This window comes from Hemicordylus capensis, chromosome 6 (assembly GCF_027244095.1).
Source record: "Hemicordylus capensis ecotype Gifberg chromosome 6, rHemCap1.1.pri, whole genome shotgun sequence".
NCBI classification, from domain to species: Eukaryota; Metazoa; Chordata; class Lepidosauria; order Squamata; family Cordylidae; genus Hemicordylus; species Hemicordylus capensis.
The window spans coordinates 142504144-142521418 of record NC_069662.1 but is presented as its reverse complement, the minus strand read 5'-3'; the positions used below and the strand labels follow the sequence as shown (position 1 = coordinate 142521418).

The following is a 17275-nucleotide window of genomic DNA, read 5'->3' as shown; positions in this document are numbered from 1 at the left end:
CATCTCAAAGCAGGTTACAAAGAAAAAGCATCTGGCTGCTGACTGTAGAAAACAGGATGCTGCACTAGTTCAATCATTGGTTTCATCCAGCAAGGCCCTTCTTAAAGGAGAATATGGCCCTGGTCCAAGCATGCATGTATGTTCGATATTCTGAATGGTGCTAGACAGCTGTTTGGCTAGAAAGGAAGAGATCCAGACACCTGTTCCTTTCCCTGAACAGCTGACCAGAAGTACTCAGAGTATTTAACTGGGGCTATGGATGTACAATCCTGATGGGTTGTACGGGAGGACTTTGATATTCATGGGGGTTCAGTCCTTGGCTGTACCCGTGGATACAGAAACCACGACTATTGAGTCATTGAAGGCTATGGTATCACAGGGGTTAGGTTCCCAGGAAATTTTGGGTGGAAATGCAGTGGGGGGGAGCTCCCTACCATGCTTTGCTGCTCCCTGAGTCACACTGTGCCCCGGAATGTCCCCAAATCGGCTGAAAGTCACCATTTCCCCCTTTTCTTTTAAAAACTGAACCATTTTGAGGCTCCGAAACACAAAATGGCAGCTGGAAATGACCTCCATCGTCATTTCCAGCCACCCTAACCTGCAGATATGCAAGGTCGACATGTCCCGTCCCCCCCAACATGTATTCCAAGGTTGGGTGTCTTTAACCCAACTACAGGTACGCGAATCCACAGATATCAAGGCCCTCCTGCACAGTCAATTCTGATTGACTGGGATGGGAAGTCTTATGTGTTTCCCCATCCAGAAGCCTGCTTCCATTTGTGTATCGTCCACAGTTGTATAATGAAAGTATATACAAAGATCTCAATCTAAGACAGAATTAAGTATATCTCCTTAAAATCAAAACAGGCTAAACTAAATGTATCTTTGCAACCAATGAAGAGACAGTATTTAAATTATATATTTATATTTATATTTTTTACTTACCATTAGGGCTTCATGTAAAATGTAGGCAATAATAAGTTCACTCATTCTTTCTCCTCTCTTCAAAAACCCTTTAACAAGGTCAGTCACAGACCCTCCATTACACAGCTACAAAGAAAAAACAAACAAAACTGAAAGAAAAGGAGAGTAACTATCACATGTTCCGGTTTTCAGGAGATTAGTTTCACAAGAATCTTAAAAACTCATAGCTTGATTTCAACATGAGTACATTAAGCATATTTTTAATTCCCCCATTGCAATCAACAGGCCTTATAGTGCTTAATTTTAGCTGGACTCTATCCTCATTATTTGCAGATCCAGCCTGTCTGTACTTTCTATTCCCACTTACAAAACTGGATCTTTTCACAGTATTAGCTGAAACATATCTACAAGGACATAAAACTACCCAAATGCTTTGGACTGAGTTTGTTGATCTCATTACTAGTTCTCATAATAAGCTGCAACTTTCAAATCACATAGAACAGAAAAATACAATTTATGTTCATGGCTGACATTCTGTGCAGCATCCTACATGCATTTTCATGTATGCAGTTGCGCAAGAGCACTGTTTGACAAGCGCAAGAATTGCACAAATGGTATGGCCATTATTTCTAATGGTCACAAGAAAACCACTAGTTTCAAGGTACAAATTGAACTTGGAAAACGTTTGGCTCAGAATTTGGCAAGAAATTATACGTTATTCATTATTGCTTTTCAAATTTAAATCACATCTGTGGATGACAGAGCAAGACTGAGGTTAGCCCATTCCAGCCTTAATGCTCTTATCCACTTGATAGAGTATCAGACTTCAGAATGTTTCCAAAGGCAGGAGCCTTCACACAACTAAGTTTTCAACAAATACATTCTAATGTTTTGGACAGATACTTCAGAACCTTTTCTTTGATATATGATACTACATTTTCAGTCAGTGCACTGTGGAAGATATTCCTAATTAATAGGAATGCTCTTTTTCTAAGGTGGCAAGAACTAAGTTTTGGACTGTGCTCCCTCTGTGCTTTGACTTTAGGCCAAATCAACGGAAAACTGAGTTCTCACTTGCAAATAGGGAGAAAAGAAATGGAAGAGGCAGCCACATTGCCTTTAACAGAGAATGATGGAATATTTACCTGGATTCACAAGTGGACTGTTTGGCTATAAAACTGATTTAAGAATTGGGTGTCCCCCGCCCCCACAGTGGGGAAATGCTTGTCTAACAAGCAGAGGGTTTCCGGTTCGAATCCCCACTGGTACTATATTAGGCAGCAGAGATAGGCATCATATCATACTGCACGGGAGATGGCAATGGTAAACCCCTCATGTATTCTCCCAAAGAAAACCACAGGGCTCTGTGGGCACCAGGAGTCGAAATCAACTTGATGGAACACTTTACCTTTATCCTGTTATATGATGCACAGTCAAGACAAAAACAAACTGAAACTCGATGTAACTCTTGCAGTCTAGTGAGAATCTATCACATATCAGCCATCTGCTTTTCAAAGCACTTCACAGAGGTTAGGCCAATGCGCTTTCTTCAGTGAGACTCTTACAGGCACAAATAAGCTGAGGACAGGGGATGCCTATAAAGCAAGTCTAAATAATATACAAATTGACACCAATACCCTGTGACCTCAAGGAAGGCATGTACCTTATCTCCAATTACCGCCCAGAGATGTACGTTCTCCATGGTATAAAAATATGTTAAACAAACAAACAAACAGCTTTGTCTTAACAGAAGATTGCTAAAATATGAAGTAATTAAAAAACCATCAGTGTTTATTCAGAATTAACATGGAGAGTAATCTAAACCTCATAACTCCAAAAGTGCACTCATGCTCATGTATGCCTGTGGCTAAATCATGAATTTCCATGAAGTGTTCTAATCTCTAACAGAGCTGAAAGAAGTAGGGTATATTCAGTCAATGAACATTTATTTATTTTTCATTTATGTGCCACATATACAGTATATTATATCCAATGAGCACGCATGAGAACATACCTTGATTCATTTTGCCAAGTGATACTGACATATGTATCACTCAGCGAACCACCAAAATAATGAGTTTTTTAAAAAATGGTGTGCTTTGTATGTTTCAATGCACCATTTTCTTTAGTAATGCTCATAAGAAAAGGAGACACTCAAGAGAGGTAGTGATGATTGTTTTGCTAGAACAAACTAGGAGTCCTGTTGCACTTTCAAGACTAACTTATTTATTGCGGTATATATTGTAATATAAGCTTTCAACACAATAGCAAGGAGCTGTGAATCTCACCAAATCCATCCGATCTGCAATTAAAATAAATCCAGTCTAGCTCTACCTTTGTATAAAGTTTGAATAATTTCTTGGACTATAGTTAGACACGATATATATGATACACGGCTCTTCAATTAAACAAAATCAAGATTTGTTTTTTTAAGACATCAATTCAATCTTTCAAGCTTGATGTTCCAAACAAATTTGTTTTATATATACACAATAAAGATGCCATTTACACAACCAACATATTAATAATTACTTAAGGTTTATTAAAAAGAAACATTGGTCTTACCACCTGTGAAAGGTTCTTTTTTTTCAGTGTCTGATTTTATCCTTAATAGTGGGCTGTGTTCCTATATCATGCCTCAGGAAGACAGGAAGTAGCGTTAAAAGTTGCATGCCATATCCGGTAGCTAGGTAGGCAGCGTCCAATACCGCAGTTCCGGACTGTTGAGACAGGCAACAGCGACCTCTATTTGAGGACAAAACAGGAAGCAGGAGCGAGAGCACAACAAGGTAGAGAAGGAATAACCATAAGTAAATAGGAGGCTGGAAGGCTATACAGGATGGCAAGGAAGATGAAATAAAGGAAAGAATACCGTACCCTGAAAGTTGCCGCTTCACACTAATGCACCCATACCCAGACAAGATAGATATCGTCCATGAGGCGTGGGGGCGGATAAAATCAGACACTGCAAAAAAGAACCATTCACAGTTAAGACCAATGTTTCTTTTTCCGCAGTTGTCTAATTTTACCCTTAATAGCGGGACATGCCAAGCAGTGAGAAGATGAAGGGAGGGAGAAGCAGATGTTAAACCACCTGCTGTAGGACCGTGCAGGACATGGCTGCCTGATCCGCATGGAATGAGGGAATCTTATAGTGTGTGATGAAGGGTGAGGTGGAAGGCCATGTAGCGGCTTTACAAATGACTTGGAGAGGGACATTGGCCGAGAAGACGGCTGAAGTGCTGGCGCTGCGTGTAGAATGAGCTGTGATATCCCCAGGAATGTGATATCCCCAGGATAGACCAGGCAGATAGTGGTCTGGATCCATTTGGCTAGGACTGCCTTGGAAACCTTAAGGCCCAGGGTTCTGAGATAGAAAGATACGAAGAGGGTGTCTGATTTGCGATGGGGTTTGGTTCAGTTTACGTTGATCCTGAGGGCCCTTTGCACGTCTAACGTGTGCCAGGCCTTCTCCTTGGGGTGGGTCAGTTTCAGGCAGAAGGAGGGGAGTACAACTTCCTGAGATCTGTGAAAGGTGGAATTGATCTTGGGGATGAAGGTGGGGTCTAGGCATAGAAAGACCACTTCTTCCATAAAGGTACAAAGATCCTTGTGTGCTGAAAGCACTGCCAGTTCGGAGACCCTCCATGCTGAGGTAATGGCAACCAGGAAGAGAACTTTGTAGGAGAGGACTTTCACGATGTTTCCCGGAGAGGTTCGAAGGGGTTTTGCATAACAGCATTGAGGAATTCATTCAAGTCCCAGGACGGAAATCTGTGGATGGGGGGAGGGGCAAGATTATTGGCCCCCTTGAGGAAACAACTGAGGTGCGGGTGGAGCATGGTGGAGCCCTTGGAGTTGAGGTCTAAAACCGATGCCAGCGCTTAGACTGGCCTGTGGAATGTGTTGGGCCTGAAACCCATATCCAAGCCCTCTTGGAGAAAGGAGAGGACGTCCGGGATTTTGGCAGCTGTAGGAGGTAGTCATTTTCTGCATGCCCATTTGGAGAGGTCGGACCAGGCTGCTTGGTATATACGGTTTGTAAATGGGCGTCTGGAGGCTAGGATGGTATTCTGTACTGCCGTAGGGTACCCTGCTCGTTCTAGGCGGGAGCGTTCAACCTCCATGTGCATAGTTGGAGCCATTCTGGATCTGGGTATAGTAGAGGACCTTGGAGGGGAAGATCCATTTGGTGTGGGACGGGCCAAGGTTCCTGGGTGGATAGAGAGACCAGATCCGCGAACCATGGGCGTCTGGGCCACCTTGGAGTCACGAGGATGATGCTCGCCCTTTCTAGAACCATCTTCTGGAGCACTTTGGAGATGATAGCCGTTGGGGAAAAGGAGCACAGCAAGCCCAGTGGCCAGGATGCCGTGAGGGCGTCCATGTCCTCTGCCAGAATCTGGTGAAGAACCAGGAAAGCTGGTGGTTTTTCTGAGAGACAAACAGGTCCACTAAGGGCATCCCAAAGACTTCTGTCACTTGTTGGAGAACCTCGATATGAAGCGACCAACCTACTGCATCCAGGGTTTGGCGGCTGAGCCAGTCCACTGTCAGGTTGGTCATTCAGCTCAGATGTTCGGCCATGATCGAGTTCAGGTGTACTTGGACCCAGTTGAAAAGGAGTGTGGCCTCCATCATGGAGCGTGATCTGGTGCCCCCTCAGTTTGCGATGTACGCCTTTGTGGCCACGTTGTCTGTGCGGACCAACACATGTTGGCCATGGATCTGTGGGAGAAGATGGACCAACACTAGGTGGCTGGCTCACAATTCCAGAAGGTAGATGTTGAGGGAGGTCTCCTTGTTCTTCCAGGTTCCCTGTGCCAGCTGTTGGTTGCAGTGGGCTCTCCAGCCTGTCAGACTTGCATCTGTGGTCACTGTAATCCTGCTTGGCGGTGCCAGAGAAAGACCCTGGTAGAGATCTACCAGCGCAGGGACCGACCGACCTCTGCGGAAATCGGGAGGTTCTTGCGGGTCTTGGAGGTGATGAGCTCCTGAAACGGCTGGAGGAACCACAAGGTGGTGAGCTCCGTCCAAGGGTTGGACAGCAGGGGCTGGACCAGGTCCGCCATCTTGGATATACATTCTGGTGACAGTGAGATGGTGCCCTGGACTGTGTTGAAGAGGGCCCCGAGGTGAAGGAGGCATTGTGAGGGCATGAGGTGGCTCTTCTGTCAGTTGATCACAAAACCGTGGGATGCCAGGAGCCGCATGGTTCTCTGCACATCATTGTGTGCCTGTGTGAGAGACAGGAAGCGGATCAACAGTGGGGAGTTTGTTGTTGCGGGAACCCTTTTCATGGGCTTTCTCTCAACCGGCAGCAGATATAGTTTCAGAGGGATGTCCCTCAGAGAGGGAGCCCTCCAGCAAATCGCCAGCATGAGTGGGCTTCATTTGGAAAAGGTGGAGGGGGGAGCCCACCAACTAAAAGAATATAACCAAAAAGAATGGGTCCAATAGCCGAACTGAGAAAATCAAAAAGTACTTTAGAATTCAGTCAAATGAATGAAAAAATGACTCCCTTTCTGCCCGTGCACACCAGGGGGGGGGGGAAGGGAGAAGACAAAGAGGGGGAGGGGATAAACTAGCCAGAAGAGAAGAAGCTGAAGGGACAGAGCTCTCTCGAGAAGCGTGCTGCCTGAGGCGAGACAGGAATGGAACTGGGGAATTGGGCGCCGCCTACCTAGCTACCGGATATGACGTGCAACTTTTAACGCTACTTCCTGTCTTTCTGAGGCATGATATAGGAACACAACCCATTATTAAGGATAAAATCATAGAACTGCGGGGAAAATAGGCAATTTTTGGAATGCACTGAAAAGGTCTTGTCTAAGCTTCTCACTGAAGAGTCTAAAATTGCAGTTGTGAGGTAAATTGTTACCCTTCAGAAAAGAATCCAAAGCAGTCAGGCCATCACAGGAACAAAACTACACCAGATTATACGCTAGAATAACACTAGAACCAGGGGTTATCCCATGAAACTGATTGCCGGGAAATCTAGGACCAACAAACGGAAGTACTTTTTCACACAACGCATAATCAACTTGTGGAATTCTCTGCCACAAGATGTGGTGACAGCCAACAACCTGGATGGCTTTAAGAGGGGTTTGAATAACTTCATGGAGGAGAGGTCTATCATTGGCTACTAGTTAGAGGGCTATAGGCCACCTCCAGCCTCAAAAGGCAGGATGCCTCTGAGTACCAGTTGCAGGGGAGTAACAGTAGGATAAGAGGGCATGCCCTCAACTCGTGCCTGTGGATTCCAGCAGCATCTGGTGGGCCACTGTGCAAAACAAGATGCTGGACTAGATGGGCCTTGGGCCTGATCCAGCAGGGCTGTTCTTATGTAAATGGTTTTGTTCACAGCCTCAGCCCATTTATTCATAGCAAATAGGTTGGGTTTATTTATTTTTTTACAAAATGGAGCCTGCTGCAATTGTATGCACAATGCTCAAAAGAGATTAGCAGTACTACAATGCAAGCTAGAAACAAAATATAAAATTAGGAGATGCATGCATTCATGTGCTTGTCTCTGGCTGCGGAAATAAAAACTCAAATCCCTGGGTTAGTAACAACCTTGTTCTATTTTCTTCACAGCCCAAGGAAAACTTCATGGACAAAGCGTCCTTTCCAATTTAATTTTCCTGCTCCTATGTCTATTTTTATGAATGGTGTCAATGCTACTTTCACCTTCTCGTGCAGGCAGCCATTGGTCAAAGATCAATCATTTCTCTCTTTTTGCCCCCTTCTGATGAACCCACTGGACTAAAATTAAATGGCTTAACGTACAACTTAGCATCAGTATAAAATAAAAAATGGTGATGTAGAAGAAATGAAAACCGTTTTAATGCAATTATCCAAGCACATTCTGGAATGCATATGAATTCGCTTTGAAATGTATTTTAGAAAAAATACATATAACTAAACTTTTGCCTTGAGCAAGAAAGATCTACATGCACAGCTGATTCAAATGTAAGCTTGTGTTATTTTGCTAATAATAACCTATTGAAGTGGATGCAGTTATCTTAACTGTGGCACTTTGGAGAATTTTGATGTGAAGAAACGTTCAGTCAGATAGTAACTCCTCTGAAAGATAGTACCTTCTCTGAAGCAGTATCGCAGTATCACATACAATACTATTAGCTGATACTAGAGATGTGCACGAATCACAAATTGCGATTCGTTTTGTGTTCAAATTAAAACCAGCTGTTTTGATTCGACTACAAATGTGGCCATCTCAAAATCAGGTTGATTCAATTCAGCCTTGATGAGAGCCAGCGTGGTGTAGTGGTTAGAGTGCTGGACTAGGACCGGGGAGACCCGAGTTCAAATCCCCATTCAGCCATGAAACTAGCTGGGTGACTCCGGGCCAGTCACTTCTCTCTCAGCCTAACCTACTTCACAGGGTTGTTGTGAAAGAGAAATTCAAGTATGTAGTACACCGCTCTGGGCTCCTTGGAGGAAGAGCAGGATATAAATGTAAAATAATAATAATAATTATTATTTTAAAAATCAAATTCAAATTGATCTGACCAGTGCTTAGCAGGGTGGGTGGGGAGAGGAGAGGTTCTGAATTACTTTAATTTTTTTTTAAAAAAAGCACTGGGGTGCCCACAAAGTAAACAATGCATTACCTTTACAGCACCTGCAACGATGACCCCCGTCCAGCTGCCACCATCCCCTGTGGCCACTGGCTGTTCCTGTGAAGAGGTGCCCGCCCCCATAGTTTTTTTTAACCCACTGCAGAGGCATAGGGCTGGCTGCTGGCAGTGGTGGGGAGGCGGCAATCGAACCTGTCATGCCTCCCCACCAATGCAGAGTTGGCAGTGGGAGGCGGGGAGGCAGTGACTGATCCGCCATCCCAGCCTGACCAGCACTAGTCTCACACTGACTGGGCTAGCCTCCTTTTAATGCCCTCTGCGCAGGCACGGGGAGGCCATTTAATCGAGTAGCCCGGTGTTCTTTTAACTAGAACATGGGTGTTTTTGCACAAAAGCACTGGTGTTCTATTTACCTGAACCTGGAAATAAGTTCCACTGACTGCAGTGGAACTTTGTTCCAAGTAAGCGCACTTAAGCTTGTGACCTTTTAAAAAGCATTAAACACACAGGGGTTTTTGTTGCTGTTGCCATTACCCTGTCGTAAACAATACTATTAGTTGTCATGGGGATGTGTAATTGTAACAAATGAGGTCCCAATTAGGAGGGATTAGTCAGATCCTGTAATAAGATGTAGTATGCAGCTTGTTGAATGGTTATTTTTAAGCGAGGACCTGTGAGGTGCAGCAACAGGAAACCATATGGTGTTATTTCAAGACCCTACTGTACTCACAGACTCCTGGTATGCTTTCGTACCTTACGAGGCAATCAGGAAATGCATTGTGTCTGACTTGTCCTGTATGTTAGAAAATCCAGACATCTCCTAGGATGCTATATTTTCAGCTGGCTGTATGATGAATTCATGAAGACAACAGAGCTAAGCATTTTATTAAATTACTTCCCAACCCAAATGACTTCTCCATCCCTAGATTTCATGATTCTTTACAGACCTTCACAGTAACAAAATACAACTTTAAACTTCACACACGCAGAAAAACTCTTAGTCCTAGAAGTCAGCACAAAGAAAGGTCTTGTGTTTCTGAAAGGTGCTAGCTTTGGCCTAAGCAATTCCCAGGGTAGAGAGATACTACAGGGTCATCCCCCACAGAGCCTGTTTGCCCACGTTGTATGAACTTGGCACTCAGCGGACTGACTCAAGGACATTGTCAGCTGACTGCTCACACAGGAAGTCCCTTTGACAGGTTAGTCCACATTCAAAATCAACTAGCCAGCCCCACACAGAGAATCTGTGTGCTCTTTGGGGCTGGTGGTTACCTCCCCCCCACCTTCTGCCCCAGTCTCTGCTTCTGGGCCCAGCCACCTCTCCTTCCTACTGCCACCTCTGCCCCCACTTTCTTTCCCCCCTTCTGGGCCTTGCCTCCACGGCCAGGCCAGGCCAGGCCCACCCCGCCGTGGCCACGGCGACCAATCCTCCTGGGTGCGCCTCAGCCAATCAGACACATCCACCGCCCAGCCAATCAGCTAGGTGCTGGGACGCACATTTCAAGGCACACCCAGGAGAATGAATATAACAGATGCCTGAACTGCATCTGAAACCTTATTTATTACGTTTTTTATACCACCAAAAACTGGTGTCTCGGCGGTTTACACAGCAATAAAGCCACAGTTAAAACCAAGCAACGAAAGCAGTTTAAATAGTTTAAAATGAGAACAATCGATCCACTCTATGCAGATGTCAATACAGATGTGAAGCAGATGTGCCACCTACAACCCAGTCACTGATTGGGACAAACACACATGGCTGAGCAATACCAGCTAAGGATGTGCATGGCCTCCGAACTGGTCCGGTTTGGCACGGGGGGTGTACCTTTAAGGGCGGGGGGGGTAGTACTCCCCCCCCCGCCCCTTTTCCCCCTCCGGCGCTGTGTTTTTCTTTAAAGTTTCTGGGGCAGCAGCGTTCCTCCCTGCCGCCCCGCCCCGGTCGTTAGCCTTCCAGTGCCGAAGTCAGTAAGACACATGCGCCCGTTCCGCTGCGCGTGCGCACCTGTCGCCACCGCCGCATGCTCCGCAGACATCACACATTGACGTGTGACATCTGCGGAGCGCAAGCACGGCGGTGGGTGCGCACACGCGGCGGAACGGGCGCATGCGTCTTACTGACTTCGGCACTGGAAGGCTAACGACGGGGGCAGGGGCGGCAGGGAGGAATGCTGCCGCCCCAGAAACTTTAAAGAAAAACACAGCGCCGGAGGGGGAAGAGGGGCGGGGGAGGAAGTACTACCCCCCACCCTTAAAGGTACAACCCCCCTCTGTGCTGAACCGCCGGACCGGTTCGGAGACCTCCAGCATGGCCTCCGAACCGGTTCGGGCACACCCCTAATACCAGCAGCTGGAGAGTTGAACACGGCTGTGTGAAACAACCCCACTGATTCAGGAGCAGAGGGTGGGGAGAGAAAAGCCGAAACAATGGTACAGCAGCCTACCCAAATGGGCCCAATCTACTTTAGCCCCAGTTCAGAACAAACTTGATGGAGGTTTGGGCTGAACTGGGCCAAATTAAAACAGATATCCAAGTTTTTACACAGCCCTAGCATCATTGATGGCCCCAGGTTCAATCTCTGGGAGGGCTGGGAAAGACTCCTGCCTGAAACCTTGGAGAGCTGCTGTCAGTCAGTGTAGATAATACTGAGCTAGATGGACCAATGGTCTGACTCTGTGTAAGGCAGCTTCCTGAGACCTTCACGTGTGCTCCTTCTAGAAGTTAAACATGTGGTGACCAGGGAATAAGGTATTTTATTTAGTGGCATCCCAGCTGTACAGCTCCAGCCCCAAGCCTGCCTTGACTGGCTTCAAGGGCCAGCTTAAACCTTTTCATTTGTCTATGCTTTTTAGTATAGATATAATGGAGATTTATTATACAATATATGGAGATATGATAATTTTTGGGGATCAAGATTCAATAATTATTCTTAATATTTCAGAAAAAGCTGGACAGCTGCAGATGTAAGGATACCTGGTACCAAGGATGTGCACAGAACCGGTTTGGCTGGTTCAGTTCAAATCCAGACTGGATTCAAACCAACCTGGCCTAGTCCGGTTCCCGATGAACGGGGTCCAGTATGACCACCGAACAGGGCTGGACCAGTTTAGGGGTATACTTGTAAAGCGGAATCCGGAAATCACATGGTGACAAAAATGGCCCCTGTGGATGCATAGAGGTAATGAAAATGGCCTCCGTGCATGTGCAGAGGCCCAAACTGGGCCCAGGCTGTCATTCAGGAGGCCAGCGGGGGGCTTGTAGGAGCCGCTGCCCCCGGAGACTTGCCGCTGCCGTGGGCTGCAAATAAAGGGTAATTTCGCTCACCCCCTCAGCCTTATGTTAGGGAATCCCTCTTTACTTGTAAAGGGGAATCCTTGCTGTATTCCCCTTTACAAGTATACCCCCAAACCAACCCTTAGAAACAGGGCTGGCCTAGTTCTAATTGAACTGGGCCTGTTCAATTCAAACTGCGGTTAGAATAGAGCCAGCTTGCACATCCCTACCTGGCACACGCTGAATATGCCCATGACTGGCTCATTTTGCTGTGGTTTTCATCTGCATGATGTGAGTCACATTTTATCCCAGTAAAAAAAAAAAAATTAATCAATACTCCAATATAAAGCATTTAACTAGCTATAAATATAGAAGGTGAATACCAATTATAACTTTAAAACAAGGAAGCAGCAACATCTAGACCTCAGGCACAATTTCGCAATAACTTTATCAAAAGCATTTTAGGAAAGAGAAGGGAACAAAAGGCAGAGGAAAGCACAAAAGCCTCCCTCTTCTGCAGAATGCATCCAAGAGAGAGATCTCATGCATTTTTACAAATGGCATCCAAACACAAGGAAGTCATGTCTTGAGATGTACACAAACCTGACTCTGCAAGAAAGATGTTGCCTTGACAGTGGTCCAAGCTCTCAACTCAAGCTCTAAATTGCTGGATGCACATGCAATCTTCAGCCCTTGGTTGAAAACAAGGAAGAAAGAAAAAGAGCACTGGCTAAGAGCTATACAGTCCCAGTTTTGCTGAGTAGTTTTGAGTGCCTTAAGGGAGGAGAGCTGTTCTTGTGGTAGAAAGCATGAATTGACCTTTGCTAAGCAGGGTCCACCCTGGATTGCATTTGAATGAGAGAGTACATATCTGAGCACTCTTAGATATTCCCCTTAGGGGATGTGGCTGCTCTGGGAAGAGCACCTGCCTGCTTGCAGGCAGAAGGTTCCAAGTTCCCTCCCGGGCATCTCCAAGCTAGGGCAGAGAGAGACTCCTGCCTGCAACCTTGGAGAAGCTGCTGCCACTGAGCTAGATGGGCCAATGGTCTGACTCGGTAGAAGGCAGCTTCCTATGTTCCTGAGACAAGCAAGAGCCCTGGGAGCTTGGTGCAGTGGTAGAGCTACAGAACCTAATTACAGATCCATATTCGTAAGGAATATGAGCCCAATCAAGCATCTGCTTTACATGCAGAAGTCCCAAGGTTGGCATCTCCAATCCCTGGCAGCTCCAGGGAGGGCTGGGAGAGACTCCTGCCTGGAACCTTGAAGAGCTGCTGCAAATCTGTGTAGGCAGTATTGAGCCTGTGTGGGCTGCTGCCAATACTGTGTAGACAAAGACTGAATAGATGGACCAATGGTTGGCTCAGTATGAGGCCACTTCCTGTGCCCATTCTTGGGGTAGCCCACAGAGTGCTCCCTCCTGGATAGAGCAGGATTGAGACAGGGTTTTGCAGGTGTATGCCTGGAGAAGACACCCCTGCTTCAGAGTCACTGTTGCAGGTGTCCAGAAACCGAGACCTGACAGATATTGCAGGTGACTGGCTCCTAGTGGGACTGAAAGCTCACCGTGCTAAGTTACCATTTGGTAAACGGCTGTCTGTTTTCACCTTATGCCCAATTTACAGTTCTGGTTCCTCTTTCCACCTCCCTCCAACATTAAGAGAAACGACTCCTCCAAGGGTCACTTCTCACCTATGCCTCCCTGTCTAAGCACAGCTCGGTGATGGGCTAATTGAGAAGCAAGTGAGCGGAGGATTCTTCTGCAGCCGGATTTATAATGGAGCACTTGTTTCTGATGCGTGAAATGTCATTTTAAATTGCAACCCTGTCATCAAGTAATCCAGCTTGTCTTGCAGGTTTTACTCATCATTCATCTCTAGTGCAGGCGACACCTTTCTATTCACCCAGCTCTATTAGCAAAGCATGTGGCTCTGTCCTCACCTCAGCTTACCAGTGACTCAACACTGATATGATGGAGCTGGTGCACCTGGAGATTCAACAGACATTAGCCAGGCTCACACGATGTACTGGACATGTTCACTGAACAGTGCAGTGTGTGTGTGTGTGTGTGTGTGTGTGTGTGCGCACGCACGCATGCACGCGCGCCAGAGGGGAGCAGAATCATGCCTACTGGCAACCATGGGCAGGGGTCAAGAAGTGTTCACTTAGTTCCCCAGTTATGCACAGCTCCTGAAGCTGCGTAGGATGCTTGTCTGATCCAGTTTTCAATAGTGTGAGCTGCCTTACAAGTGTAGATGTCTCTGTGCAGTCAGGAAGCCTACAAAAGGTGGGTTTTCCCAGTTACAAATACCTAACATTGAATGTATTCACTGTGCCTAGCCAAAGGCTGTTGCACCAAATGAAATGAACTGAAAATACAGGCCAACCATACCCAGTTATGCACAAATCAATGCAAAAGCCCACACCATTTAAAAAGAAGGGTTTCCCTTACAATTAATTGTTATAGACTTAAAATCATTAGTGTGTATCTTTTGGGTTGCCAAAAGCTAACAAGGTTATCAATTGAGCAATCCCAGCATGCAGCTATGCACTCAAGAATTACATGCAGGCTCTTTTCAGACCATCAGCTTGAATGCATGTTGGTCAAAGCAGGGCTGGGAGGCACAGACATATATGCCATCATGTCATCATCACGTGGATATATCTTGCAAACAGGGGCAACATTCAGACTAAGTTAGTCATGCCTTGGTCCCTCTGAAATTAGGGGTGTGCATGAAACCGGTATGCAGGGATCGGTTTGTAGGGACCACTTAAGCCACAGGTTCCCAACTTACATGTCCTTGGTTTAATAAATCAGAATGTTTTGAATTCAGCCAGGTGCAGGGTATGCTAGAACATGGCTTGCTCACAGTCAAGCCACCTATGGTTTGAACAGAGGCAAAAGGGACCAAAAAGTTAAAAAGAGGGGGGGGAAAGAGGAGAAATATATCTTGTGCAGGAGTTCTTGTAAAAGGGACAGTATAACAGGACATGTTGAATCATTTCTGTCTCCTCTTCTCCACATGGGCAGCTTCTATCAGCCAATGACACTTTTGAATATCTACCTTGCAAGAGTGTGGAGGGAAGAACATTATGTCTTGCCCTGAAGAACTCCTTTCACAGCCTGGGGAAGGAAAGCATTGTTCAATAACTCGCCGGTTCCCATACAAAATTTACTGCCCAGTCCCTCATGTACTGGAGCATTCCATTAACATCATTTTGATATTCTATATCATCTATCCATTGAGAAAATATCTGTTTGGCTTGCCTATAGCCTAAGGAATTAAAGAGTTCCATTGAAAGATCCAGTAGCAGTAACTTTTTTGTAATTTCCAATTTCTACTTGGACAGATGGTCATCTGAAAGGACCAAGGGAGTTAATCCAGTTGGGAAGAACTGCACTTTAACCCAATATTGATCATACACTTCCAAGCCTTCACCTCAGTTTTGGGCATTCCCGTCTCCAATCTGCATTAGGCACATATCCAGGGGCAGCAAGAATAGACTGCAAGGATTTTGTTTGGATTCACTCTATGGAAACTTTTGAAAACAGTTGAGGTAAACAGCCACTTGTGCCCCACATAGAATTTAGGCTAGAGTCTGGGCCTCAAAAAGCTTCAAGGATGCTGGAATTAGTTCTCCTTTAGTATAGAAAAACCTCTTGATAGCCACTGATTACCTCGATGCCGTTTGCACAATATACTCAGTGTGGGACCTCCAAATCCCCATGGGGTGGAAAACTACTCCAAGGTATTTAAAATTAGACACCTGCTCAATTCTGTCTCCATCTACAACCCATTTTTGCAATCTCCCACGTTTTGCAAACCTCATAATTTTTGATTTATGGAAATTAAGAACCAGCCTGTTCTCATTGCAGTACTGGATTATGGCTCTCACCGCTCTTTTAAGCCCAAATGGCATGTGCAAGGTGACTGTCATGTCATTTGCGTATAAAAGAATTATAATATCAGTACCTGACATTTTAGGAGGTGGAAATCTGGGTTATCTAAACAAGAAGCTATCAAATTGATATAAGAATTAAATAGTGGGGGCACCCTGCTTAACCCCTTTGTAGGTGGGAATCATTTTTGAGAGAGGCCCCTGTGGGTTGCATCTCACTCTTAAAGCACAGTATAAAGCTTCTGGATGAGGAGAAGCAGGCGTTTATCAATAGATGCCTTTTTAAATTTCCCCCAAAGGATCACTCTTGAAATTGAGTCAAAGGCAAATTTAAAATCCAGGAAGGTCACATATAAGGCAGCTGCTGGTATACTTGTCTATTAGGTGATGTAAAACTAAAATATGGTCCATAGCTGAGCGACTGGATTTAAAGCCAGCTTGCTTATCACCAAGTATACCTTCTAGCTCAAGCCAATCCTGTAGCCTCTGGTTTAAATGCCTTGCGTAGAGCTTCCTTACTACACTTAATAGGCTAATAGGACAGTAATTGGCTGGGTAACGCTTATTACCCTTTTTAGAAATTGGAACAATTATGCTACTCCCCAGTCCTTGGCAATATGTGCTGTCTGGTCAGTGTGTGTAAATAAGGAGGCTAATGGGGGGGGCACCAATTGGGGTTCACTTTAATTAGCTCCAGGTCAACAAGGTCACTACCCGGGGCCTTCCCCACCTTCAGGGTTTTGACCACCCACCTCCCTTAACCGCAGGCCAGGGCAGTAGTGAATCAATATAAGGGACAACCTGGTTCCGCTCCAGCTCAGAATAATTAAGTAAGGTTCTAAAATGTTCTTCCCATTCTTTATTGGGACTTGGTTTGTCAGGTTCCTCAGAGTTTTACTAAGGCCTTTGGCTGTGATCCACCAAAAAAGCAAAGAGTCTCTCTCCTTGACAGATTGGATCAACTGCCAGGATTTTTTAATATGTTCTCTCTTTTTCTCCTTAATTAGGTTCTTGTATTGCTTTTTCAATTCTGATAACTCTTTGGGGGGAGGCAATTGAAGGATGTTGTTTATAGGTTTTTAAGCTAGCTACAAATTTCTTTCTGAGCAGCACACATTCCTAGTCAAACCATTCCTGTGATCCTCTGCTCTGGTTGGAATGGTTCCTCGTTCTTTCTGCCGAGTAAAAACTCTTCAGTTTAGTAATAAAAAGGTCATATTGATCAATATAACCCTCTACTGGGCCCTCTCCTTTTAGGGCTGCACAGATTTCTAATATAAGTAAAGAATTCAACCAATCAGCTGAAGCTTTAGTACTCCTCTCATTCCATCTAACCTGGACAGCAAAATCACGCTCTTCTAAAGTCGGGACATACCTTTCTTCAGCTCTACCGTGTTCAATGGAGAGCATTCTCAGAATCAGTGGGAAATGATCACTTTCTAATTGAGGTTCAATCACCATATTAACCAAACAAGTGGATAAATTGCATGATACAAGTCAATAATCAACTGTGGAATGATGCCCACCTCCGCAAAAGGTAAATTCAGCCAGACAATCTCCCGGTAAAGTTCCATTCAGC

General features: G+C 45.4%; 1 protein-coding gene across 19 annotated transcripts in view; it reads right to left on the bottom strand.

The window, feature by feature from the left end:
• The window catches only part of MYO3A (myosin IIIA), a 168569-nt gene that overhangs the window by 120499 nt on the left and 30795 nt on the right, over positions 1-17275 (bottom strand). For 14 of the 19 annotated variants that reach the window (XR_008310019.1, XR_008310018.1, XR_008310020.1 and 11 more), the window contains one exon: positions 946-1050. Coding sequence is in view for 15 of the 19 variants with exons in the window: in XM_053262732.1 (XP_053118707.1) it covers positions 946-1050 (105 nt within the window). In the remaining 4 variants the exon portion in view is untranslated. The other 5 variants (XM_053262741.1, XM_053262739.1, XM_053262738.1 and 2 more) reach the window with 5 other exon arrangements.